Genomic DNA, 27,424 nt, shown 5'->3' with positions numbered 1-27,424 from the left:
CAATTTTAAGTAAAATTCATTAGGGTTTTTATTAGACCAGCATGATCTCATAATGTTCCTGATTAAATGAATTGCTGTGGTGTTAGAGTCAATACGGATGTCCAGTGTGATCACATGGATTTGGGGTTACGTAACAGTTTTAATAACGGCATTAATGAAATGGGAACACGCACATGTGTCAATTAAATCAAATCTTAACATATTGCTTTTCGCTCTTTATTATTGATTTTGGCAGATCTGAACAAATCCTGCAATGGTGAACTACAACCTTAAACTGTCATAAGATGAGGATGACCTCAATATGACTAAATAGCTCAATCTAAATTAAAGTGCTACATTTGGCTCCCAGTCCAACGGTTTGTGCCACATCTTTACAGAGTTTTAAGAGTGATGTGACATGTAAAATATTACTCTGAAAGCAGGAACACTTTGATCAAAGAAGATAAATTGAAAACATCATCTAATCAACCAACCTGGTATGAACAGAAGGTCATGAACCATTTGGTTCATTAGTTTCAGCAATCAGAAATGTAGGCAAAATGTAGGTTAACTATTATCTTATGTACATCAAGAAATCCTAATTTCAGATCACAACAAAAACATGTTTTAGCCTCAAGGTTGTCACAAAACAACTATTTCAATTGCTCCGAAAGGAGGAACTGAAATGTCAAATGTTTCTAGCTTTTTTGTGACTGAAATGCCCTGTTGAAAAAAACAATATTGACATAGTTTGATATAATGATAACCTCTGTTGGGAGGTCACTTGTCTGTCAAGAACTGGATTCTGTTTCTGAACAATTCACAATACAATTTTGGAGCAAAATCCATCTTTGATTCAAATAAACTGTTTCAAATATTTATGTGTTTCTTTCCACCTCACTGTGAATCTCAAGATTGTTTAAAATCAAATATGAAAGGGAAATTTGAATATTATTTCTAACGTTGATTGCATAGAAGTTACTCTTAAATTAAGCTTTAATTTGTAGTCTGTGAAATTCAACAAATGTGGTGTTTTGTATTTGTCATGTGTATCACAGTAACTGTCTTTAAAGATGCAGTGAGTTTGAAAGGGTCAAAGGGTATGACAGGAGGCATAAACATGCTTTTTCTTTGTCTGGAGACAAAAATCAGGCCCTGATTTCAGTACACAGTCAAAACCTAAAGAGCTTAAGAAATACATCCAGTTTGTTTAAAGTCTAACTATTTTTAACATTGACCTATCCTCTTTTACAATTTGCTCATAGATCAGCCTCTTGGTGTGACTGATCTAAGAGTCACACCATCTAACGATGATAAATCTTTCTGGATTTATCATCGCTTGCCGATCTTCACAATTTGCTTTTTCTTTCTCACTCTCCCTTTTCTAGATTAATCTCATAATTTAGATTTGCTGGACAAATTATTACTCACAGGTTCTCTGTTGGGTTAAGTTCTAGTTTGTTCAAAATGCCTGCTTTGATCACTGGACTACTTTTTAATTTTGCCTTGTGACATGGTGTTTAAAAAGATTAACATAGAAATATCGTTACCCAAGTCCTCTGGAGCCCAAGCCTGGTATTTCCTGTATAATGTCTCTCTGTCCAAGAAGTTTTTCTTGGAAAGAAACGGCTTCATTTCTGGCTCTCATGACGCCAGAGCATGTTGATTTGGGTGAAACTTTAGTAGGAGTAATAACCTTGCCTGAAGCCATTTTAATTCAAAGCAGTGATGACAATCTGTTTACTTGTTCTGTTCTCTAATTCACTCAAAATGACAGAGTGATATAATAGCAACTACTGTTTCCCCTGATTCACTACAAATTAATTGAAATGAACCTTAAATAAAGTACAAAATAACTTTTTTTGATGTTATTAATTTCCATTAATTTTCCAATTTAAAAAATCTGTCTTCATAACTATCAATGCAAATTACAATCAAGAAATCTGATGGAGAAAAGTTTGTTAAAAGCAACATTTGCTTTAAACAAGTGATCTGATTGTTGACCTGAGTTTTTTTTTTAGAGATTGTGGATTATTCAGGTAAATTGACTGGGGAAATCATTTTGTTTGCAGCCAAATGCAACATGCAAAGTAAAAGGAGGCTTAAGACATATTTTTAAAACTTAATGTTATTTTACAGGGTAAAAAAATATTCAGAACCTGTACAGATGACAACAAGAAAACATATTTGTTTACTGGTGAGCATGTGATAGACATGAAAGGAATGTAAATGCTGGCATTTAATGAGGTTTGTGTCAGATGACAGCAATCCTGTCTCTCTTTTAACCAAAATTCACCCCGTGTCAAGATCAGAATGTCATGTGACCGAAACTAAAAGATAAAACTGAGGGATAAGTAAGTTGGACAAGGACATAAAACTGCTACAGGCAAATGAACCCTTTACCCTTTAAAACTAAACACTTTGAATATACTAATATCACAAATACTTTTCAAAATGCATCCAACTAATGACAAAACATGTCAAACAAAACAACAAAAAAAAACATCACACGAAAGACACAAACATCCTGAAGAGTAAAAACCAAAATTATCTGGAACGAAGGTCATCTCCACTGGCTGCTCAAGTTCATGGTGAATAAAGTTCCTTTGGTGCTTTTAGCAATCAAAGACGGGGTTACAGTAAAAAGAAAAAGAGTACAGATATGGTTGGAATTGTCCCATAAAAAAAGTTTTTTGTCCTCTATTTAGTTTTTGCAAAGACCAAGATCCATGGCTGTGAAGTGGATTCAGATGGAGCACTTGTGCCTCTGTAGTCAGTTCTTCCTGCAACCTCGGATCAAAGCTTGCTTAAACCGGAATATAAAAAAAAAAAAAAGTACAGCAAACTTTATTACTCTGCAAGTCAGCGAGATCATAAAAACATTCGTGTGACAACATTTCTTGCCAGAGTGACTTCGGTACACACCATATGATGCATTTAAAAATATTAACAATTAAAAAACACTTTAGTTTTTACTGCTGTGGTTCTGAAAAGTGAAATTCATGGTGACAAATCCAGCTGAAAAGTGTGTTGAAACTCTCCCCTTATGTGAAAAAAAATCCTCTAGTTGGAGCAGGTGTTAATGTTCTTGCCGTCAGCTGCGTCCTCCACCAAAGCTAAGTGAAAGTCAGTGGAAAGTGTAAAATGGGACACGCAGCCCACCAGTCCTCCCAGGTACTGCCTGTTTGTGTGAAGGGCAATCTCTTTCATGCCACCTATGGTTTAAAAAAAAATATATATATATATATATATATAGCAAACAAGAGAAAGGGAAGCTATGAAAAACACAGTAAGTGATGCTGACAGGACATAAACCACCTACCAACATACAAGGGTCCATTTATATTGAGTTGCCTCATCTTGCCAGGTGACCTGCCTGTCTTCGCTCCGTAATCATCGACCGTCAGCTTCCCTGATTGGCCGTCCCTGAAAGAGAGAAAAAAAACCTACATTCAAGCAAAAGCTTACATCTTTGTGAACAACAGCTGCAATCAGTTTCTCTTAGAGCTCACCTGACAGCCTTGACTCTGTGCCACTTTCCATCACTAAACGTCCCGTTGACAACAATGTTAGCCATCCCGCTGCCCAAGTTATAGCTACGACAGAAATGTGTAGTGATTTAATAGCTGAACAACTCGTTTGAATTGTTATCAGTTTTGCTTCCTATCATTTCTGTTTGATAGGGATCAAACTTTTCTCTTATGATGTAATCTGCCTTTCACAAGATACATCCTAAATTTCTCCACATTTGGCTAATTTACAGACAACTTATTTCAGTGGGCATTTCAGTACAATAGACCAACAAAAGTGAATAATTATGAATTACAAGGAACATGACACATTGATTTAAAAACTTGTTTTTTAGTCTTTTTAACTCTGATGCCCCAACATTAATAGTTGTGCAACCAGTTCTAACTTCAGATGTCTCTTAATTAGTAAATAAATTCCAAGTGTTCAATCTCCTCTGTCTGTAAATTAGGATTCTACCATATAAACAAAACACATATAATTGGTTAATATTAACAAAATCAATTAAATTCTCAGGTATGGGGATACCTGAAGATCAGAGCCCCATCCTGAAGCCCCATGGAAATAAAGTCACTGTTGGGTCTCATTGGACTGTCTCCTCGCCAGAGTAATAAACCATCCTTTGCTGTGCTCTTAAAATGCATGAAAAGGTTTGTCCTGGACCCAGACACCCTGAAATAAGAAAATAAAACTGAGAAGATGTAATACTTTTTAAATAGGTGTTTAAATTTATATTAATACCGACCTTTTCAGGATATCTCTGTTGTCATAGGTCAGATAGCTTCTGCCAATGAACTGGGGTATTTCTATGGCTTCAGTTACAGCTGCGTAGAGAGGGGAATGTAATAACTGCATATGAACACAAGGTGGCAGTATCTGCGTGCAACAAGCTAAACTAGATGAGAAAATACGGTCTAAAATACTGTCTGTCTACAATGGGGATTATTAAAGGGAGCAAATTTCTATATTAAAAATGTAGTAATATGCTGCGTGCTTTTTGAATTTGCAGAAAACGACTTACTGTTCAAACAGTAATTCCCACACTCTGCTCAATGAAAGCATTAAAAACAAAGAAGGCACAGACACATTTAAGAAAATTAGTTTCCAATATTTTTGCTTAATTCCTTCTAAGTCTAAATATCATTAATCTTGCACATGAGAAAACTATAAAAGCTTTAGTCCTTTTAAAAAGTCCTTTTTATGAATTTGAATACTGACTTTTTCCGCTTTTTGCTTCATTTTGTGCATTACATTTAATATTTACCAACTTTGAGAATGTAATTTCTTTCAGTGATGTGATTAATATTTAAAATCTGATGTTCTTACCGCAAGTCAAACAAGTATAATCTTCCTCTCCTGTTAACATTTCAGAAGACCGGATGTTGTTTGAGAAAGTGTGTGCCTTGTCTCGCGGGCTTTTAACTATTCATGACTGTGTTTATGGACTAAAAACATCCAAGCAACCACAGTGGAAAGGAAGCAGCTCGTTCATGGATTATGCATTTTTCTTTCCTCCTGCTGACCTTTCTGGCAGTGCCTCCCATCATACCCTAGAGGGCAGTCACACTCATAGTCATCCCACTTTGGCCTGCAGGTCCCTCCGTTGGCACAGGGATTTTCTACACATGGATGTGCTGAGTTTGCGATATTTACACCGCCAGCAGAGCCGGCTGTGATTGGCATGGTGCGGTCATTGAGAATCAGCTGGGGAAGTAAAAGAAAAAAGAAAACAGCAAAAGGAAAATAAAAAAGAAAACATGCACAAGATTTTAAGAAAAGTTTAGAACATGTGAAAATGAAACAATTTTTGCAGAGACCAGAAACATCACAGATGTAATTACGTTGTACAGTTGTAACTAGGAACTGAACCTCTGACTGTGCACCCAGGCTTATAACATTAAGTATTGCAAAAATGCCAAAAAGATCCCATCACTGATTCCTTTATTATTTGTTAGTCAATTCAGTCATCTATGTTTTATAAAACATACATTGTTTAACTTTACTACACAGTTTCTTCCACACATTAGTAATAATCCCATAATCCTATATTTTATCTTCTGGTTTATTATATATTTATAGTGTCTTATTCATATTTAGATGTTTGTTACGTAAACAAATGTCCACCCTGTCTGTATCTTCTACCCTGATGTTATGTACCGGATGGTCTCACAGACAGCTTATCAATTTGGATCCTATCTTTTGTTATATATTCCCCCTCTCATGTATTACTCTTAAAAACAGATCTATTCACACTTGTTGGATTTTGTTGCCCCAAGTTCAGCTTTTAGTCAGACGTGTCATTGTGTTGCTCTTCCTCCGCAATTCTTGCTCTTTCTCCAATTTCGTGTGAAGTTTCTGCTTCCAAATGTGGAGTAATTCAATTAGCAGTTCTTCCTTGGAAGCTTTGCTGCCTCACGATTTTTACAATTTCCACTTCTGTGTAATGGTAAGGTTGCTAAGTTAGAAAAATGTTAATTATATTGGAGAAATCTAGGTAAGTCATTTTATGCAGATAGGATGCAATGACCCGAATGCTTCCATATAAAAAAGTTTTCTAATATCTCACGTTTACTCTTACCTGCTGATATTAGCTACTGAACAGATGCACTCACCTTCTGAATGATCCCAGTAAAGGGCTTCATTACACCTGCTGTCCTCTTGGTCTTTTCATAGTCTGGCACCCCACCGAGATAGAGAGGCGAACTACAGTTGATCTGAGTGAAAGCTCCCTGAAAAGGAAATATAAGAGATATTAGATTATTTTTGGGATTAGGATGGATGGATGGATGGATGGATGGATGGATGGATGGATGGATGGATGGATGGATGGATGGATGGATGGATGGATGGATGGTGAACGAGCAGAAAATTAGATAATAAAGAGGAGCATTATAGTTTTACCATTACCCAGTCATTTTTATATATAATGCATGTAACTTGCATTTGTTTTTCAAAATAACTCTAAAAGTCTCTAGTTTTGTGAAACATGTAAATTGTGCAGTTAAATTTAGCTTGAAATTACATAATTAAATTAAACAACCATGGAATTGAGAATATGTTTTTCCCTTTACTTTAGTTCAACCAAGAAACTATTGATGACTGTCAGTAGTGAGTAAAAGTGTCAATAAGAGTCATGCATTTGAAGACGGAAATCATGTTGTTTTGACTCTGTTACACGTTTAAGTTAATAAAGCTGCTTGAATGACAAGTTTGAGAAACACCTCAGCAATTCCCTCCATCGGTTTTTGGTTGTCCACTTGCAGGATCCCACTTTTAGCAGTTCGAGATACTCTCAGCTCATGCCAGGAGTCCAGATTGATCTGCTCTTCACTCCTGCACCACAAATTACTTAGTCAGAAATCAGTAGCAGCAGGTGGCAGAGGAGGTGATCAGAGGTGATCAGTGTTTTACCTTATAACAGCCTCTCCAGAGCCACAGTCAAATCTGAACTCCAAGTATCTGTCCACCAAGTTTATGGCAAGGAAGTCTCTGCTTCCTGCATCGTCACTGTACAGCAGCACCCCGCTGGGCGCCGATGGCCAGAATGTCACCTCAAACTCCATGAAAGAGAGGTAACTCTGGGAGGTCTGAGGCCACCGGATGACAGCGTATGAAAACACAGTTTCATTGAAGAGGGGTGAGGACAGAGAGAAACCTGAAGGATTGAACAAAGAACTTGTGAAAAGAAGAAGATTAGCGATGAACATGAGTAAGCGTTAGGATATGTGAAAAGTGAACGGCAGGAAGAATTTAGGTGGGGAAAGCAAAAATGTGGAAAATTGAATTGTGGCAAAGCTCCTCTAACATGCAATCAATCGCTTTACAATCACTGTAGAAGTAATAATCTTCTAGTGAATTGAAGAGAGGCAATTCTCCTCGATTGCCTCTAAAATGTAGAGCAATTACCACAAAAATGAAAGTGGTTAAAAGTTATCAGCGTAAATAATACCTGCGTATTCTTTATGGAAAGGGCAATGTTGTTAACTCACTCTCTTCACACAGGGCTCCCTTGAAGCCGAGAGGACAGAGGCAGATGTAGCCGTCAGCACGGTTTGCAAAGCAGACTCCACCGTTGGCGCAGCTAACCATGTCACACACTCTGTCGCTGCACTCACCTTGCAGATAAGAGCAAAAAGTTCATCTGCACATTTAACTTGGGAAAAAAATCTAGTTTTTCTATTTCAGTGAGTGCTCTATACTGAAAATACAAGAATACATTTTTAACATATTTTCTGATCTGCTATATTTTACGTTTTATTTGAATAGTGGTTATTACATACATAAAAACTTGCAAAGAATATATATATAAAATATAACTAAGTGATCAAATCTATGTAGTTCATTGTTTATTCTCAGCTTTGAGCTGTAAAACAATATTTTTTCCCATCTTGAAGCAAAAATGTGCTTTTTTTGCTCTAATGAACCTTGTTAATATTTAATGATGATGATGCCATTCGTTTTTAAACAAAACCTTTGTTTTAGTATTTTTCTATATGAAGTCACTGTTTATTATCAGATTTCTGCTCAGCTACTGGAAAAAAAGAAAAGTTGTATATGATGCACACAGAGAAAACACATGAAAACCATCCATCCCTCACCTATATCAGCTCCGCTGAGAGCTTTGCCCAGTGGCCATGGCCTAATGTCGGTAGCCTTGTTGTTGATGGTCAGGCTCTGAATGCAGCCCACAAAGCCACGATTTGTGCCTGTCGCCCTGACCAGCCAGTAAGCACTAGGAGATCCACCCACATACAGCGGCGAGCGAAAAGTAATCTTAGTGTATTGACCCTGAAGGAACAAGATTGAAAACAACAAAATGTGCCTTGTCCTCTGTAACAGTAAAGACACATTAATTCTGAAGGCACATCATCTAATATTTTTCTAGCAATAAATGACTAATATGTTGCTTTTACATCTGATGGCAAAAATATGCTTCATTGGTGTGTTTCTGCCAGTAACACACTGACGTACATTGCCTCACAAACGTACAATATTTTGAACCTTTTCTGACCATGTATATTCAGACAAGTATTGATATTTTAGATGAAAGACAAACACCAAGTTTGGAAAAGAGGGCATGATTTTCAAAAAAATTTACAAATTAAAATCTAACAGCTCTGGCATGCATGTGTATTTAATGAATAAAAGAGTGTGCAACAATTTGCTTCCGGCAGGACAAAGACCTAACATATACGGCCAGAGTTAAAATGGAATGATTGAAATCAAACACATCTACATGTTAGAATGGCCCAGTCAAAGTCCAAACATAAATGTAACTGAAACATCATTAGCGCTATTTCTCTGCATCAAGAAGGTCCTCGTCAAATCCTTTCTACAAGGAGTTTGCAAGTTCTCCTCTATGTTTCTTGTTCCTCTCACATTCACAGACACGAGTGGCAGGTTAAACTGTCTCTACATTTCCCTGGGTTTTGTTATCTGTCCACCGGGTCTCTTTATTGCTCTGTCATACACTGGTAACAGAAAACCAATACCCCAATGACCAAGCGTGGATGGTAGTTGTAATTTATTATACATTTACTTACATAGATTGTGCCATTAAGATCTAAGATTTCATCTAGAGAAAGCTGTTTTGAGGTCAAATGTGGAGAGACAACAAATAGATATCTTATTTTAAATGTTTTTTTAAAAAGCTGTAAAAGCTACTTCACAATTATTTATATTGGTCCATCACATAAAATACCAATAATACACGTTGAGGTCGTTTGTACTTGAAAAACTGTCAAACGGTATGGATGCTTTTGCAAGACACTGCAATATCATTTCTGATGTTTAACATTTAAGTGCTTTGGTTACCAGTGAGCGTCCAGATATGGGGTTGTCATTGTCCATACGGAGCCAACCGCTCATGCCGTCTCTGAATATAGTGACGATGTGCCACTGTCCGAGAACAACAGGACTCTCGCTGATTATCTGGGCAGCTCCGGTGCCACAGTTGAACCTGAAGAGACAAATTATAAATTATACACATTATTTATTATTGTTCCCATGAGTGATCAGGAAGATCAGAGTGATGCAAAGTGATGCAAAGTGTGACTCCTTACCTGTAGTGAAGCTTGCCTTGAACCAAAGCTAAAGACATAAAATCTCCGCGGCCATGTTCATTCTCTCCACAGTAAAGCAACAAGCCGTCCTTGGAGTCGGCCTGTAGAAAAGAAATAACATGTTTCAAACACATTTCTTGACTGAGAGAAAGTAAAGCTATGAAAAAAGTCAAATGTCTTACCTTAAACTCTAATGTGATTTGAAAGGTCTGGTATGAATTTTTCAGGGGTTCAAAGGTCATGTGAGAGTAGCCATAGAACCTGGGAAAGTTCACTGTCACAGCTGAAGAAGAACGATGATAAAATTTGTAAAAATGGATGGAAGATGGAAGAAAAACAACTCAAAATGATTATAATCATATGGCAAGATGGCGTAGCAAGAGCTCACCACTGGTACTTTTAAATCTTATTTTACATATTTAGGTATAAAATGAAGACATATAGAGTTAAACTTAGATATTTGAATACACTGTGTGTTGACTTTGTTGTCTTTAAGCCACTTTGTAATCAATTTGATGGCATAATTAAGACCATTGCCAGTTTGGAAGATCCTTTTATGATTTAAATTTCTGTCTGTAACACTTTATTTGAAGGGGTGTGCATAAGACTGACGTTACACTGTCATAACCATGACGTGACATCTGTCATGAACATAAAGAAGTCTTTATGAATGTTTATGACAGTTGTCATGAAGTGTCATTCGGTAAATAATGACACTTTTGATGCAAAGTTGCCCTAAAAGTTGCATTGAAAGTTCATTAAAAATGCCAACTTTGCATTAAATTATCAGAATTTACAAAATCATGCAAAGTTGGCACTTTTAATGGACTTTTAATGCAACTTTTAGAACAACTTTTCATTAAAAGTGTCATTATTTACCAAATGACACTTCATGACAACATTCATACACATTCATAAGGACTCGTTCATGTTCATGACAGGTGTTATGTCATGTTTATGACAGTGTCATGTCAGTCTTATGCACACCCCTTCAAATAAAGTGTTACCTTTCTGTCTTATGTCTTGAAATGTTGCTTCAATATGTCTATGTGTGTTCTTTCTCCAAGAAGTAAAGGTTCCTTTCTCATATAGTCAGTAAAATGTAGCAAAGCAGGTATTATGTCTTTCAGTTTCTTACCCTCAGAGCAAGAATCTCCTCTATGCCCCAGGTTACAGTGACAGCGTGAACCTCCGCTCTCGTAATCAGTGAGGCAGACGCTGTCAGGCGGACACACAGTATCACCACAAGTCAGGTCGTAGACACGAGGTATCTCACCCTGCCAGGGCGAGATGGTACGGATGGAAGTAGTGGTGGCCGAAGGTGGGCTGATGTCAATTCAAATATGAGAAAGAAGACAAAGCATAAAAAAGTAGCTTTATTTCCAATTATTAAGGTATTTCTCCAGTAACAGCCTATGTGGCAAAAATGTTTCCCTGTTGTCGTTTCCAATACAGGCTTCAAGTAATGCACTTTATATGGAGCCATTTACCTGGTAGTGGTGGGTGGAGCGGTAGTGGGGGTGTCGGTAGTACTGCTACGCTCTGAAGGGACTGTAAAAACCAGATCTGTGAAGTCTGAGAATATGGACGAGGGGGTCACATCGACTGGTTGATCGGTGACATTCGGAGGAACTTTGCCGTTCATGCGATAAACGACATTTCGTCCCGATGGCGGACCAGAATGTGAACGGAGTTGGGACTTTCCGTTGTTCTCACCGATACCCGGGAATGGCTTCAACTGGGGAATAGACAGGTTAAAAATATAACATGTCAAACTTTGCTCCAACTTTCTCCAACTTTTCAGTATTTTCAAATGAACTGTGCTTTCTTGGGACTTATTTTGGATTTTAAAAAGATGATAAAAAAATTTATTGGATTTGGATTACTAATATGTAACACCTACCTCTTCGATAAAGACATCATAATCTGAATCATCAATGTCAAATCCATCTTCATCTTTATACCTGGAATCAGTGTTATAGCGTCCTACATCCCCACTGCCCATTTCTAGTGAACCTGTCACAAAGATGAGGCATAGGAAATAATGACGAGAGCATTATATTTAAAATACAAACAATAGAAACATAAAGCAAAAGAGAGAAACCAAGAGGCATGTACATTTACTTTTCTTAAGGCAATTACCACAACCGGTGTTAAAGTTTTTCTTCCGACACTCAGCACTTCAAAAGAAACAGCTTAGAATACCCCACTGTCCCCACGCTGCTCAAATTCTTCATTTATCTTAATTATCAGTGTTTTGTGAATTTATCCTTTCAGCTTTCAGTGTGCACACTAATTAAGTATAGTGTACATTTTAATGGAAAAGTCTTTTATTCATTAAATACAAAGGCTGATTTAGACACAACCAGCATTTAAAGAGGAATGGATGTGAAGATTGAGTTGCTAATTGGTCAAATTACATTAAAACATGAAAAAGCAAGTGAGACGCACAGTCGTGCAGCAGTTAAGTTATTGTATTACCCTGTTTACACTCTTGCACTGTTTTTCTGGCTAAAACAGACAACTTCACATAAAGAGCACCAAGAAAAGTCAGTCACTCAGTCCCAGCCTCCAGCAGCGGTCTACTGTGTGCGTGTGTTCACATTTCTATTAACGTGAACAACAGTGAAGGGGTCCGGCATCACGCACTTAATCCTGTCTGATGAGACAAGGCCATAACCCGCTTTCATCCCCTGCTGAGAAACAATGCTTCTGTATTGCTTAGTTTGAGTCAGTGTGTTTGTCTTTGACGCTCTGAATGGCTCATTTTGACCGGTTTTATGTAGCTTTCATCTTTATTGCAATCTTTTATGCACTCGATTTAGACATGAGTTTTCGACAACAGTTAGCTCAGCTTAGCTGCCAACCATTTGCAGAGTAGTGAGTTATAAAAGCTTCAGTTACCTTCTGAAGCCACAGTACACTTTTCCACATCACATGTGATCAACAACTGGTTACTACTGACAGAAAAGATGAAGAAGACGACAGGAAGTGACAGGAGGATGTTCAAAATGTTGTTAAAGCATATGGATGTAGAAGCTAATAGAGAATGAAGTATTACAGCTACTAAAGTGACTGTGAGATGGACACCTGGACTCACCGAGGGTTCGCACCGGGTTGTTGATGTGGCTGGGTGGGCTTACACCGTGTATGTTGACGGCTCTGACAACAAACTGGTATTCGGTTTCTGGTAGCAGCCCTTTTAAAACCATGGAACTGGTCTCAATGGGCTCCCGAATATAAGTCCACTCTGTGTCCATTTCTGGCCTAGGACAAAAATAAAGAACTTTACATAGAAATAAGAGAGAAATGAATAAAAAAACATACAGCACTGTATTTGTATTTATATTTTACTTTTCCATTAATTTGTGCATTTGATTTTTCAATTTCCAAAACATTTTATATTATAATTTAAGTTTTTATTCTGTGGACTGCACTGCTCTATATTTTATTTGCAGTTTTTCTCATTTTCATTCTGGTACACCTGATTTTGCCCTCTTTGAGACAATAAAATTGATTTCTATTCTACTGTCTTCTTGTTTATGAAAAGATTTGATTCAAAAGAAAATAAAAATAGAAATCATTGTTTTTTTGTTTTTATTTGTTGTCTGACTAAAAATATTATTCAGAAAAACAGTATTTAATATAGTTCATTTTTATTTCACTATTAAAATTAAATTGACCTCAGAGCCGGCATTGTTTTAATCCAATTCTTCATGGTGACAAAAATTGCAGGAAATTACCTGCATGATTAAATAAATAGCGTTTCATTGTTTCTTCATCTTCAGCCATAGCAAAACACTTAAGGCGTCTTTTCAGCTGGGAGACGTAGAGAAGGATTTGCATCTGAGACGGCCCTTCTGAGTGAATACCAGCTCATGCAAACCCAGACAGAGACACACATTCATGTCTGACTGTCACAGTGAAAGACTGTCTCTTTTTCTCTCTTTGTTTCTCTGCAGTCACACAATCAAAAGCCATAAGGTCCATTGCAAACATCAGCACTGCAGGTTTACAGCATGTTTAAAACCTTCACAGCCCATTTTTTACCTGTGATATTTTACCAAAAGCACATTGTTTTAAAATACATTGTTCACATACGGGTTGGGCTATCATCAAAGAGACCCAAGTTACTCATTTGTGACCCCAGCGTCTCTGCAGACAGTCTAGACATAGGAGCCTCTTTGTAGTGTATGCGTGCGCGTGTGTGTGTGTGCGCGCGTGCGCGTCTGTGTATGCTAACAGAATGAAAAAGAAATTTGTTCTTTCTCATGTTCCCACTGACTCTTGTGTCAAAACACAAGTGGTTACACTGAACAGACCAGCAGAGATGCATACAAAAGAGAGCTGTATATTCAGAGTTATGCGTTTGATGAACATGTCAGATACCCAGCCATTAATACACAGTTAGAACTAGTTTAAAAAATTGCTTCCAATGTTTACAAGGATGCACCATTAAATATGTTTGACACTTTAAGGGACCACCCATAAAATTTCTCGTACTCTTTTCCCTTCCTCTGTTATGCTTTGGATTCAAGTTTGAACAAATCAATTTTAAAAATTGAATCCCACTTTCAACCAGATGTTTGTTTGTGTCTCATGTATCTGCACAATAAAGATAACTGCAGTTAGATTTTAAAGTACATCCAGAAAGTATTTACAGTGCTTTACTTTGTCCACCTTTTGTTATGTTTCTTCCAAATTGTTTTAATCAATTTCTTCAAAATTCTACAAACAAATACCCCATTTTGACAATGCGGGGGATTTTGAGGTTTTGAGTGTTTTGTAAATTTACAGAAAATAGAAAACCAAGAAATCTGATTTACATTTTTACTGGCAGCCCTAGTAAAATTCAACCCCAAATGACCTTTGTTTGCTGATAAATTGTCTAAATAGGTTATTTAGGATTTTATCTTTATGCTTCTGTACAAATTTTGACATTTTTGTCCAATTCTTTCATCATTATTTTTGTCCAAACCATCTCACTACTGGCCTCTTAGGTCTAACAGTTCTTGGGTAGTTAAATATCGGTTGCAGTGGTCCGGCTTGGTACAATTTCGTCACTTTGGACATAAAAACACAGCGCCTTCCTCCAGGTTAGATGGCCGGCCAGCTCTACGAAGAGTCCTGCTGGTTCCTCATTTCTGTGGGACCTTCACAGCAGCAGAAATATTTTTGGATCCTCTCTCAGATCTGTACCTCAAGACAATCTTGAATCTGAGGTTTATAGACAATTCCTGTGATTCCATGCTTGGTGACCTCTGACCTGATGTAAACAGTGGAACCGTGCGTGTCTTTCCAAATGAAGTCCAATCCACTTTATTTCCTACAGGGGAACTAAGTTAAAGCTGTAGAAACACGTCTAAGATGATCAGTGGAAACTGCTCAGTTTTGTCAACCTTTTGTCAAAAGCTGATTGACATAAGTGCGATTTCTTGGTTTTCTATTTTTAATAAATTTGCAGAACACTTTTTCCCCCCACGTCGTCATAATGGGATATTTGTGTGTAGAATTTTGAGGAAAGACATTAATTTAATACAATTTGCAATGAGACTTTAACTTAAAATGGGAAAAGAAAAAATTAAGTGCTATGAATACTTTCCAGTTGCCCTGTAACAAAGGTCATTTTGTAAAATGCACTTATTCACGTCTTGTCCAAGACTTGGATTAAAAGAATCTTACAGTGGATAAAGGGCTAAGACGTGATTAGCGGTCTTAGCTTTACATTACTAGACTCATAAAGCAGAGGGCCCTGCAAGCCTCGTTTACCTACAATAAGACTAAGTAACAAAACGTACAACATGAACAACCGAAAACACTTGTCGTCTAGCAAAGACTTTCTGGTTGTTTGAGCCAAAAAGGGAGGCTTTTGGACGTCCAACGACAATGTCAGACATCTATGTGGTGAGTCATTGCTCTGATAGATCTCACTCCACCACAACAGATTATTTACAAAGCAGTGGGCTGAAGGACAGCCTGCACACTCACAGCCTTATTGTGTGTGCAGTGGGAGCTAGGGGAAAACAACATTTGTGAGGTTTATGAGATGAAGAAGGAACTCATGGTGATAATATGAATGCTGACAGAAGAAGAGAACCAAATGATGACCAATAGCTTTTTTTTTTTTTTTTGCCACATTAACTGGCTATAGAGGAGCTAATGATAGAAGTGCTGTCATTAGCTTAAGTACATGCTAAACGTAATCACTTGAACTTTGCATTCAGAGTGATGTTATGGTAGAGAATTGCTGATTGGAGAAGGCACGCCATCTCATGAGGATTGTTCTCTAATATTAAAACTGTCTTTATCCATTTTCGGTTGTTTTTCCTTTACAGAAACCAACTAGAGAGCTCTTCTCCCTCAAAGAAAGTCAGGATTCTTGCAATTAATTTAAATTCCATTCCAGCTAAACGTTTCCACACAGTTTGGAGCGGTATTTAAATCATAAACACTATACAAACTGAGATTAATGCTGTATTGTTCTGTTTTCAATGTTTTTTATTTGTATTCTGGAGTCTGTGTTCCTGGATTGATGCAACTCTCTGCATGATGAAGAGCAACTTTTTTTTTATTAAGGCATAGATTAAGACAATTATTGGAATATGCAATTAGAAACTTCTTGAGCAGCATATTGATGCAAAACAGGGTTTGAATATAAACCTGTCAGTCATGTCGTGTTTTGAAACTTTTTACAAATTCTTGTGCAAGAAAGCAAAATGTCGTAATGAATTCAATAAACGCAATGTGCGGTTCAAGGAGCAGGTTTTTACAAGGCAGCTCTTTGAACAGGCCACTTTTATCCAGAGACAGGGCTGCTTATAAAATGAGAAAATAAAGAATTTTTTCCCCCCCTCCACGTTTCTGTAAAATCCACGGCCAGAAAAAATGTTCACATAGTAATGTTTTTATTTCTATTAGGCTTCCTCTGTCTTTCATCCATACATAGAGGAAAGTGTTCATACTGAGAAAGGTGACTTCTCCTTGTCTGCGTGCAAAAATGTCTTTAATGTGTCTGAAATTTTTATCAACTGCATTTTCCCCAGTTTGCAAATGTTGAATGAGTCAAGACTGACCTGATGTAAGCCACCAGAAAGTGAAGAACAGGGGAGCTTCCTTGACTCTCTCCTTCCTGCCATGATAAAGCCAACTCTGTGTCCGATACAGCCATGACGATTGGCTGAGTAGGAGGTGACGGAGGCATGCACATCTCTATAGGCAGAAAAGCAAATTAAATTTAGTTTGTTCATGATCCAGACAACTCCACTGGGAACTATTAAAATACCAATTTCTTCCACTCACATATTCTTACCATGTGAAGCAGTACTGATGTCTCTGGGCATGCTGGGCCGACCCTCCCCGGCCCAACCGTACGCTCCAACACTGACTCTGTACTTGGAGTTCATCTTTAGGTTGCCAATGTTTACATCCTACAGAGCACATTCACAAAAGAATTATCAGATAAATTATTGAAAGACAGTGAAAGCGGATTAAAGTTGGGGGAGACAAACAAATGGGCTTAATTTTACTTACAAAGCTGGCTTGTCCATCAAATTGCCCCTGTTGGAAAACACAGATTTATTAAATGATATTAGAACGTACTGTAACTTTAAGAAGACTAAAATATAACACTAAAATAAAGATGTACTGCTCAGTGGTTTCTAAAGGTTTGACCAAAAAAACAATATTAAAAGTCATATTTAACTTATCATTGTCAAAAGATAACAACTATAATGTGATTTCTAATTCTTTTAATAGGTTATGCCTATTGCTTAGGTGTGTATGTGACTGTATTTTATACATATGCTTGGACCTAAACCACTTCCAGGCTTGGATGTTTGTTTTGAGTTGTTGTTGTTCTGCTAAAAGATGAACCTTTGCCCCAGTCTCAAGTTTTTTCTACTCTAAAAGGTTTTCTTTCAGGATTATATATTTAGAACCACTGCCTTGTATTTAACACTAGACTGACAGTATTTCATTACAGAGATGGTGTATAGCAGAAAGTGTGTCATCCGGTCTTTATAAGACTTGTGAAGAGCAAAACTAAAAGTTTTCCTCTCATCTGATTTTACCTACTGAATCGTGGATATCTGGAGGTTGTCATGAACTTATTAAATCCTTCTATGTTTAATTCCTTCCTTGCCAGTCTCATCAGTTTAAGACATCAGCTATGTCCTGATAGGTTTGCAGTCATTTCACACTATTTAAGCTTTCCTTAAATGGATTTGACAGTGCTCTGTGAGATGTTCAAAGATTGACATATTGCTTTATACTTTGGCCCAGATGCACAGCACACTTTTTGATTTCTCCTTCCAAACCTTTTTTAAAGCCATGCATCGTTTTCCTTTCCCTTCGCAGTCGTGCACCACTGTGGTTTTGTCTATCACATATAATAACTCTGACGTTTGTAGCTGCAACTTCACAAAATATGAAATCATTTAAGAGATACAACCCGTTTTTGCATGTCCTTTTCGACTACTACATCAAAACTGCCATATTTATGCTTGTTTCAATTAATATTGAAAATACCTACTTAATTGCATGCAAATATTTATTTGTTTATTCCAATGCAAAAAATCTGCATTTATTTGTCTTCCCTTTCTGTCCAACTTTGCTCTCTGTCTTTAAACATGTTGTAAAGCTTAAACTTTCAAATTGTAGGGGTTGGGTAAAGACCAGGGGGGAAAGAGCTGAATAGGATTTAGCCTCTAGGTGCTAAACTCCAGCTTTTTAATGCCAGATAACAAATAGCTCCATGTGTATACTCACAGTGGTTAGCATGTCCAAACTTAGCGGAACCTCCATGATGGATGTCGTACTAATTGGGCGGCCATTCTTCATCTCTGTGTAAAAGACCTGAGAAGTACACATACAGATATAAACTATTATTTAGTTTTTGCAGTATTAGGACAGAACAGCAACAATTTATCTATGGCTAACCAGAAGAATGTAATAAAAAGAAACAGGACTTTTTTATTGAACTCCCAAAGCAACACACTTGCGTCTCTGTAAGTTCTTGGGAAGCCAGTGTCCTGACTAATCCTCTTAGTGCAGACATATGGCCCAAGACCGAGCCCCCACAGTTACACTTATCCACAATTTCTTAATGGTTGATTCAAGGAAGGAAGAAAGAAACTTCTGGTGTGTTATGTAAGGCTCAAACACATGGCCAGCGTTGAAACGGTGCATCATAGAAAGCAAAGAAACTATGCAACCACACTGGATGCACAGTTTACATTCTCTTTCTAACTATTGTACACAATATGCACCACGTAGGTTTAAAAAAGATAATCCCACTTATGCATGTATGTTTATGTAGTATGTATTTTATTTGACCTCACCTTCCAGAGCAATATTGCACCTAAAGATTAACCATATACATTTGGCAATGAAAGGGTTCCATTCAAACACATGGGAGATAAAAATAACTTGTCCTTTTTCCTCATGGCCATCTTCCTGGACACATGGTTTTATGGGCACTTTAGAGCGAAGTGAAGAGTGTGTCAACCATGCAGGAAGAAATGAGCAGGCACTCAGGAAAAAAAACAGTGGAAATTTGATTTATTTTCCATCTCAAAAACCTTTGTGAGATTTCGAAAGGTGTTTCTGCTGTTTTCATATGTTTTTTTGAAGATGCTCTACTTAGTAGAAGGACTTTCAAACTGAGACCACCAAAGAATGGCAGATAGATAAAAACAGTCAGAAATAATTTCTAAATGATCACTGCACTCATTAAGTATTTGAAATGTGGACAATTAATAAAGTTTCGCAGAATCCGTTTGCACTTACCTTGTATCCAGTGATCGTGCTGACATGTCTGCGGGGCATTTTCCATCGCACACTGAAGGCGCTGCAATTGAGAGTCTCCAGCTGGATGTCTAGTGGAGGACTCAGACGATCTGGTTTGTACAAATATAAACATGGATATAATCAGCGAGGAAAACAACAAGATACAGCCGGGGAGAGTGCAAGAGTTACCAGGACAAGGCTTTCAAGAACTGTTGAGGACACATTTTATTTTATTTATTTATGTGTTTTCAAATGGATTTCTAATGGAATTATTTCTATAAATGAAAGCTAAACTGCTTGAAACACAAGCTTAACAATATTCTCCTCTTTATACATTTATAAAGGTGGCTTGAAAATGTTTATCAAAAAATAGAATCGCATAAGAACCACAACCTTTAATGATTTTAAGCTGATACAATTTTTTTTTAATTTGGCCTTTGTAAAACCTAAAGAAATCTTTTCTTTTAGAGTTAGATTATCTGCCTGAAAAATTATTTTGACTTTTCACAAATTGGGAATAATAATTAGCTATAAAGATGGAGGATGAGTTTCATGAAGCTGAGGTAAAAGAGGATATTCATATAAAAGTTTATGTTTAAGGTTTTAACTCATTTTTACATCAGATCATAAGAATAAAGGTCTTGAAACAGACGATGGTATTGCATTATCATCTAATAAAACTAAAAGAATCAGCTCCAGGTTGTTTTGATTCTGGTGAAGCAGCCTTTGAGAGAATCAAAGGCTGCTTGAGGAGGGAATAACATTATAACATGATGTAACTGAAAAAGGTATATTTTACATAATACTGTCCCTTTAACTGAAGTTAAATTAAATTTGATTCGTCCAAGATACATTTGATTCATGAGAAACAAAACAATAAATAAATCATTCCTCTTTTTATGCAACCGAGACTGTTTAATTGATAGAAAATAATTAATAATTTAGATTGATTTTTGACAGATTATTAGGGTGATTATCAGTGAGAAGCTGATCTTAGAAAATCACAGTTGTTTACTGTTTTTATTCCTTCACATGTTTTCTTTTTCTGGTAGTCTTATTTGCAGCTCTTGAGTAAACTTAATATCCGTAAGAAAAAAATCCCTTAGCTCAAGAGACTGGCTGGGAAAAAACATATTGGTTTTAATAAGCAAACATTCAAGCTTGTAGGAAGATTAAGCACATAATTAACATTTAAAGAACATGTGGGAGCACTGAGTTTCACATAATAAGCTGGATAATATGGCCATGCTAGTTGCTTTATCTTTGAAAGATTGGAGGGATGACCTGAAGAACTGGACTCTCACCAGGCACTAGTGGCCTTTCTTTTTCAGTATGCAGACAGGAAACAGGCAGCGAGAGAAGGGGGAAGACATGCAGCAAATATCCTGAGGTCAGAAATGAAACCCCGGACAGCTGCGTCGAGCGCCAACGGCCTCCGTTCTACCTCTACACCATATAACACCCCCGAACCAGCATATTTATTTCCCTTGCTAACTGCACAGTTACAAACAAGAGCAGAGGTAAAAAATATATAATAAAATACGGTATTGATTTGGTGCTTTTCATCCTTTTAAATTGCTGAGAACTCAAGAGTTGCGTAGCTGAATCTTTTTAAATTGGTCATTTTCTGTTGCAGACTGCAAATGCTGTTAGAATGGAAAGACTTGGATGTCACCTACTAATGCATTATCAGCAATCATAAAGGGACATCACCTGCACCATGTTAATCATTATTCTAAAACCTAAAGTTGTACCAAAACAGCGTTTGCTTGATTTCTCATCTGCTTATAATCACTGGAAAAAAACCAACCAGTTGAGGAAACACCGACCAGCTGAAACTACAGGTTAAGCATCATCTATTTAAATGTGTGCAAGTAGTCACAGCCTGACACATCCAAATATGTTCAGAGATGTAACTTAAGACATCTACTAACATGTTTTAGATGTTAGTGTAAATGAGTACTTTATTTAGGACCTCCAACTCCAAAGACCTGATTATCTCTGCGGACCAGCATAAACCTTGGAGCAGCGAAAAACAACCAATTATTAGATGTAAGGGACTCAGAGGGCACATATGAATGCAAGAGGGCTGGAGCGAGTAATTTCCGTGCCTTATAGGTCAATAATAAAACTTTAAAGGTAATTATAAAGCGAAGAGTAAACCAGTGAAGAGAAGCAAGAACAGCATGTTCATGCTTTATTGTCAGGTCAGAGGTCAAGCTGCAGTCATGCAAGGCAGAACTAACTAACGCCAATGTATAAAAGAGTCAATGTGTCTCTTGGGATGTTAATAAAAGCATGGATGACCCATTCAAAGCTTTTAAAAGATAAAAATAATTTCACGGTAGATAAAAACAACAGCTTAATACAGATATGTTACATGTGAATCACAAATAACCTCCAGATATTATCATGTCACTCATTTAACAAGGATTGGTACTTCCATCAGGTGAACTTTGTATATCTCTATTTCCCCAAACACAGACGGAAGAAAGGTCAAATCAGTCAAGATTAGGTAACTTCAATGAGTAATGTTAGATTTAACTTCACAGATAGTTTTTGTTTTTTAATCAGCACATGCTACACGTAGTAATGCTCTGCGAGGCTCCAGACATGCCCTCTTGTCTTATCAAGAAGATAATCTCAGAATCACCGCTGGTCTGTGTTTGTCAAGTGCCCTTCTAAATCCTTTGAGGCCACTGTCCACTTCAAACATGATAGAGGCAGTTGAATGAATATTTTCCTGGCCTCTCATCCTGTCAACCTGATCTGTGGCTAGATTGTCAGTGTTTTTTCCCCGATTAAATATTGCCTAGAATTGAGGTTTTTCAGTCTCAAATTAACCAGAAGTAATTAAAAATTATTTCAATAGAAATTTCATTTTAATTTGGCATACGAAAAATTTGTTTATTTAAATTCAAATTGCAAATACAAGAAAATTAATTTGGTCGTCATGATTAATCCCCAAATTTATGAACAAGTGATACATATTTCAAATATTTTACAATTTTATCAGATTTCCTTTTATGTTTCTTTTTTAATATAATGTCTAAGAAACAGAGTAAATCAGAAAATCAGTTGCCATTGTTAAATAAATTATAGGTCACATGTCTAAATTCTACCTTTGTCCAAAACACGGCAGAATAAACCCAAGAAGAAAAAAAAGACTTAAGCTCAACCAGAATGAGCTTTCTTTTTGTTTCAGGAGCGGAGCATGCATGGATGGATGGATGGATGGATGGATGGATGGTTGGATGGATGGATGGATGGATGGTTGGTTGGATGGATGGATGGATGGATGGATGGATGGTTGGATGGATGGATGGATGGATGGATGGATGGATGGATGGATGGATGGATNGATGGATGGATGGATGGATGGATGGATGGATGGATGGATGGATGGATGGATGGATGGATGGATGGATGGATGGATGGATGGATGGATGGATGGATTTTTCACATTCATAAATCCTAATGTCAGCAAAAACTAAATCTTCTAAATGTTTTGTTCATGTCTGATTAGATTCTGTATCACATCTAATTGTTATTGTTTGATAAAAATGAATTCATGAACAGGAATTGTATTCGGTATGAGGGTGTAACCAAAGAGCAGGTTATTTTGGTAATGAAAAACTTGGATCCTCTGTCAATTATTAATCTAGCAGCCTCAACAGTGTTCAACAGTAATCTTATACTTAAAACAAAGCTGCAGCATAAATAATTTGCTTCCATATCACTAACTTAAGATTTACGTCGAAAAGATTTACTTCCCAGATTTTTGTCCCCCAAAAGAAAATGATCAGTGAGCTGCATGCAGCCGTCTTCCTTTAAAGAACAAAATGGGGTGAGTTTGAAGGTATGAAAACAAAACGCTGTGCTTTAAACAATAGCAACTGTTTTTGTCGTGATTAAATTTTAATTGTGTTTCACCAAACAAAAGTTCAAGTGCGAGAAGTGGTCGTGGAGGGTTCATTAAAATGCATGGTTCTCTTATCAACTTCATAATGCTAGATATGCATAACAATAAGAGTAGAAAAAAAAAAAAAAGCGAAGCTTCTGAATTATTCCATCAATAATTTAACTGTCTATTCAAACGGGGGAATGAAGCTGTCAAGGAATTAAAAAGAAAGACCACCTCAGGGGGGGAGCTTCATTCAATTTTAACCCCTTTCTGAAAAACCACCAGCTTTTTTTGTCAAAGGCTGATGTGATGCATGTGGACACTGAGCCCTGCTGACATTCTACCCTCCATGAAAACAAGCGCTGAGAGACATCAAGACAGAAACAAGTACAAATGTCACTGGCAGTCATAAATGCAGAGCTACATCAGCCCTGTGCATGTTTGGCAGTCAGAGATGTGACTCGGGCACTGTGCAGACAGACAGACATAAAAGTCAACCCACATCGGCCTGAGGGGTCTGAGAGTGGAAAAAAAGTCAGTGGTCAGGGGGAATGACAGTGAGGGAAAGAGGAAGTGATGGAAAGAAAAGTAAAGGAAGTGGGACAAAGAAACAAAGAAGAAACGGATACAAAGAGGGTGTGACTGAAGAGGAATCTAAGGGTTTCAGCTAAGATGTATGCAGTAGTGTAGAAAATGGACAGAAGGAAGCTTAGCATTGACCTTTAACTAAAACTTATCTACGTATTTTAAAAGCATTTATATTGTTTCTTGCAAAAAACTCTGTAAAATAGTAAAAGAGAAGTTGAACTATAAGCACTATAAATCTAGCAATGTAGAGATCAGACGACATGGTGTTGAGAAAAAAAATCACTTAACTCCAGAGGTTGGCTGAAATAAAAAAATACATTTATTTGTTATTTACGGCATCGTACTGAGTAAACTGCTTGGTGCTGATGATAGGAAGATGTGTCATTGTTTAGTACACAAGTCATCTTGTGACTTCTTTTCTTTTAGCAGTTAGTGTCCAACTTTTAGCTTTGTTCAACAAGGGAATTTGAAAAAAATTAATAAATAGTGAGAAACTGCAGCGTAGCAACAGTTGGGGAGGGGGGCGACATTCATGCTTGTTCCTGCAGTGAAAACCACATGTGATGCTGCTCCAGGGAATTCACTGAAACAGCCCTCAGTTTGTTTTGTGGATTTATTTTTTCTGTTTTGAGTCTGATCTTCACCAAGTAAGAGGTGATTGGGTTAAACTCGGGGCTTCTGATTGATTCCCTAATAATATTTCACCTCTTCACCCTTTTTATCTTCCTCGTCTTAAAATTACAATCATTGTTTTCCTGAATAATGGTGTGCACACACGCTCCCTCTGAAGAACTGTCTTTGATAGATCAGGTGGTGTCCTCTGGATAAAAATCATTATTCTGCAACATTTGTTTTTGCATGTTTTAACTAAGATTAGTTGCTGTTTTTGTTTTTACAGTTGATAAATTCTTTTTCTTTCTCTGAAATCCATTCTTGATTGCAAGCAAATGAAACACATTTCCTAATCTCTACTTCATTTTTTCCATCACATTTCCCCAGCATTTTTGTGAATTATATTCTTTCTTTTATTCTTCGATTTTAAATTAAAAAGCTGAAACACAAAACCAGAAAAAAAACAATGTTCATCAGTCTGCATAGAAATGGTTGCATTTAAATTTCTTCTCAGTAAACTGGACTGAAAAAGAACATAAGTTTAAAAAAAAAAACACATTAAAATGATATTGTCATAATTGTACTTAATTATGTTAAAAGATGCAGTTTTGTTCTGTGGCAGGAAATGGGCTTTGTTTTGAGTAGAGAATGTACCAAGTTGTGTTTTTGCTGTATATGAATACACATAAAAAGATTTAAAAATTAACAAATTGCTTTGATTTATGTGTTTGTTTGTTTTTTAAATAGTGGTCCTTTGGTTTTCTGTGATATCATGAATAAAAGGTGAAAACTTTTTAAAATACAGTCAGTGACACAAAGAAAAAGTGTACGCTATCATCCTCACGTTGCCATGTTACAAGTTAATTTCATTGTTATGCTCATTGGAATAATATTTCATGTTTCCAGTCCAACTAGTTTGTGGAGGCTGAACTCACCAGATCTCCGCGCATTTGATCTTCTGGCACCAAAGCAAACGCTGGCAGAGCAGATAGCAAAGAAAAGTAAGCATAGCAGACGCTTCTCTTTACATGTAAGATCCATAATTTCACTTGGTCAAATCCACATTTTAGGACACATCCAAAAGCGCAACTTTATCGGTAAGTAGATGCTCAGCTGGTGCGGAAGCTGTCTCAAATGAAAGCTCGTCTCTCTTCCAAATTTGGAGACAAACGCCCTCCAAAGACGCACGGGATCTGTCCGTGGGGGAAAGGGCAGCTACGCTTTGACACTGATAAGATTACAGTCTGCAAAAGATCAGTGGGGTGGGTCATGAACGGACGAGTAGCCTAGTGACCGAGCCCCGGAGATGCGCTCTGACAGACGATGGACGACAATCCCGCCGTCAATTCGTCCTCACAAACACCGATGAATGGTGGCCACGGTCATTTTTACGCATGATCGATGTCGTGCCACGCTCCGATTCGCCTCTTAGACAGCAGATGAGCCTCACAACCAAGTGCAAGGAACGTGGGGCCATTTAGAGCTAAGAGGATAATAAGCGTCTAATCCGCGCACTGGACACAGATGGAGAGCATGTCTTGGCGCAGAAGCAGGGGGGAGACGCTCAAACAACAGACTCTGAATATTAATGCTGTTCGTGCGGGACAGCGGTTGTTGTAATCACTTGGCAGGGGTGAGGTCTGAAAAAGTTTGTGCTTCTGCGAATTTCTGTTAAAAGAGAAAGAGCATTATTTGGATAAGATCCTTTGTGAATTAGCTAAAAAAAAAAAAATTCAATGAAGTGGACCGCCAGCTCAAATTTCACTTTTTGTCAGTTAGTTGAACATAATGTAACTTTGCATAATAATTGGCCAGAAGGAGCTGGATTATTTCCCCTATTGTTATTGACACAGTAGGCTACCATTCTAAAACCCCAGTCATCTATTGGCTTATATGTATAAAAAATATACATTTTTGACAAACATTTTATGTCAAACATAATACACAAGAATCAGACAAGTGTAAAGTGTGGTAAAAAAAAAAAAAAAAAAAAGAAAAAGAAGAAATTAGGGACAAGCAACACCAGTAACTGTAGCCTTGAGACAATTGGAAGGCAAAGCTCGTTTGAGAACTTGAGAAGATCCACAGGATTTTTGGCTGGAGTTGTTGACACATGAAGCAAGGCATCTGAATTTCTTGTATTAAGCGATACCTGAGCCAAAGACAGAATCAGAAACATTTTGCCTGAGCCAATGAGAAAACGGCTGATCGATTGCTCAGTGGTAAAAAGTCCTCTGTTCAAATAAAAGTGAATTTTCTTTATCATTTCTCAATCAAGGTTGCAAAGTCTGGAGAATGCTTGGAGAGGCGCATAATGGTTGAGCTCCAGTGTGAGGTTTTTACAGTAAGTGATGGCTTCTGTTGGTGTTGGGTATGCTGTGGTGGTTCCTGGAAGGAAAAACAAGAAATATAGCAGAACACTTAGGATAATAAATATTTTAAAAAGTAGTGTGAGCAAAACTAATCAGACTCACCTGTGTGTGTCACCATAGTCATTCAAATTACTCTGCCCATCTGGTTTACAAGATAAAGCATAAAAAAGTCAGAAATAATTACTAAAGAAATTAGTCAGCTTATAGAAAAAAATTTGGACAGCATTAAAAGTCACACCAACCTGTCTGAAGAAATGTGTTGAAGTCTTCATAACAAGCTTCAGTCACCACCATGACACACTGACAAAGAAAAAAAACATTTTGGCAGTTTTTAGATGTGCCACAGGTACAAAACACCAGAGTCAAATGGCTCAATTGCCTCCTCATTGTGTAGATATATTCTCCAGAGTCCTGCTAATCACCTAATTGTTGTATTCAGGTGTGGTGCAGCAGCGGCACATCTAACTGTTGCAGGACAGTGGTCCTCCAGGACTGGAATTTTACACCTGTGGCTTAGATCAAGCCAAATGGTCCAGCACAGCCGCTCCCCCATTTTGCAGTCTACAGCCAAAAACTTAAAGAAAACGACCCCG

General features: G+C 37.3%; 1 protein-coding gene across 3 annotated transcripts; it reads right to left on the bottom strand.

The window, feature by feature from the left end:
* Positions 1–200: 200 nt before the first annotated feature.
* Positions 201–25,986, bottom strand: egflam (EGF-like, fibronectin type III and laminin G domains). 3 transcript variants are annotated; one of them, XM_008418494.2, is made up of 26 exons: positions 25,395–25,986; positions 24,136–24,147; positions 19,356–19,465; positions 18,336–18,422; positions 17,100–17,126; positions 16,879–16,996; positions 16,643–16,778; positions 12,670–12,836; positions 11,473–11,585; positions 11,060–11,307; positions 10,708–10,895; positions 9,752–9,852; positions 9,570–9,670; positions 9,322–9,466; positions 8,106–8,295; positions 7,497–7,622; positions 6,919–7,162; positions 6,729–6,840; positions 6,120–6,236; positions 5,031–5,211; positions 4,529–4,552; positions 4,253–4,331; positions 4,036–4,179; positions 3,492–3,575; positions 3,302–3,405; positions 201–3,194 (listed from the first exon to the last, which is right to left on the bottom strand). In XM_008418494.2, the coding sequence occupies exons 1-26, from the start codon at positions 25,498–25,500 to the stop codon at positions 3,043–3,045; spliced, it is 3,216 nt and encodes a 1,071-aa protein (XP_008416716.1). In that variant the 5' UTR covers positions 25,501–25,986; the 3' UTR covers positions 201–3,042. The 3 variants fall into 3 exon arrangements, with proteins under 3 accessions (XP_008416716.1, XP_008416719.1, XP_008416718.1); XM_008418497.2 differs by lacking the exon at positions 4,529–4,552 and having other exon boundaries at positions 2,098–3,194; XM_008418496.2 differs by lacking the exon at positions 24,136–24,147 and having other exon boundaries at positions 2,098–3,194.
* Positions 25,987–27,424: the final 1,438 nt, after the last annotated feature.

This window comes from Poecilia reticulata, linkage group LG9 (assembly GCF_000633615.1).
Source record: "Poecilia reticulata strain Guanapo linkage group LG9, Guppy_female_1.0+MT, whole genome shotgun sequence".
NCBI classification, from domain to species: Eukaryota; Metazoa; Chordata; class Actinopteri; order Cyprinodontiformes; family Poeciliidae; genus Poecilia; species Poecilia reticulata.
This window is presented reverse-complemented; position numbering and strand designations above follow the sequence as displayed.

Excerpts from the sequence above, each read along its gene's own strand:
- egflam (XM_008418494.2), bottom strand. The coding sequence starts at position 25,500 with ATGGATCTTACATGTAAAGAGAAGCGTCTGCTATGCTTACTTTTCTTT. Across the intron at positions 17,127-18,335 it reads GTTTGGACATGCTAACCACT|GGGCAATTTGATGGACAAGC; the intron begins GTGAGTATACAC and ends GTTTTCCAACAG. Across the intron at positions 7,163-7,496 it reads GGGAGCCCTGTGTGAAGAGA|GTTTCTCTCTGTCCTCACCC; the intron begins GTGAGTTAACAA and ends TCAATCCTTCAG.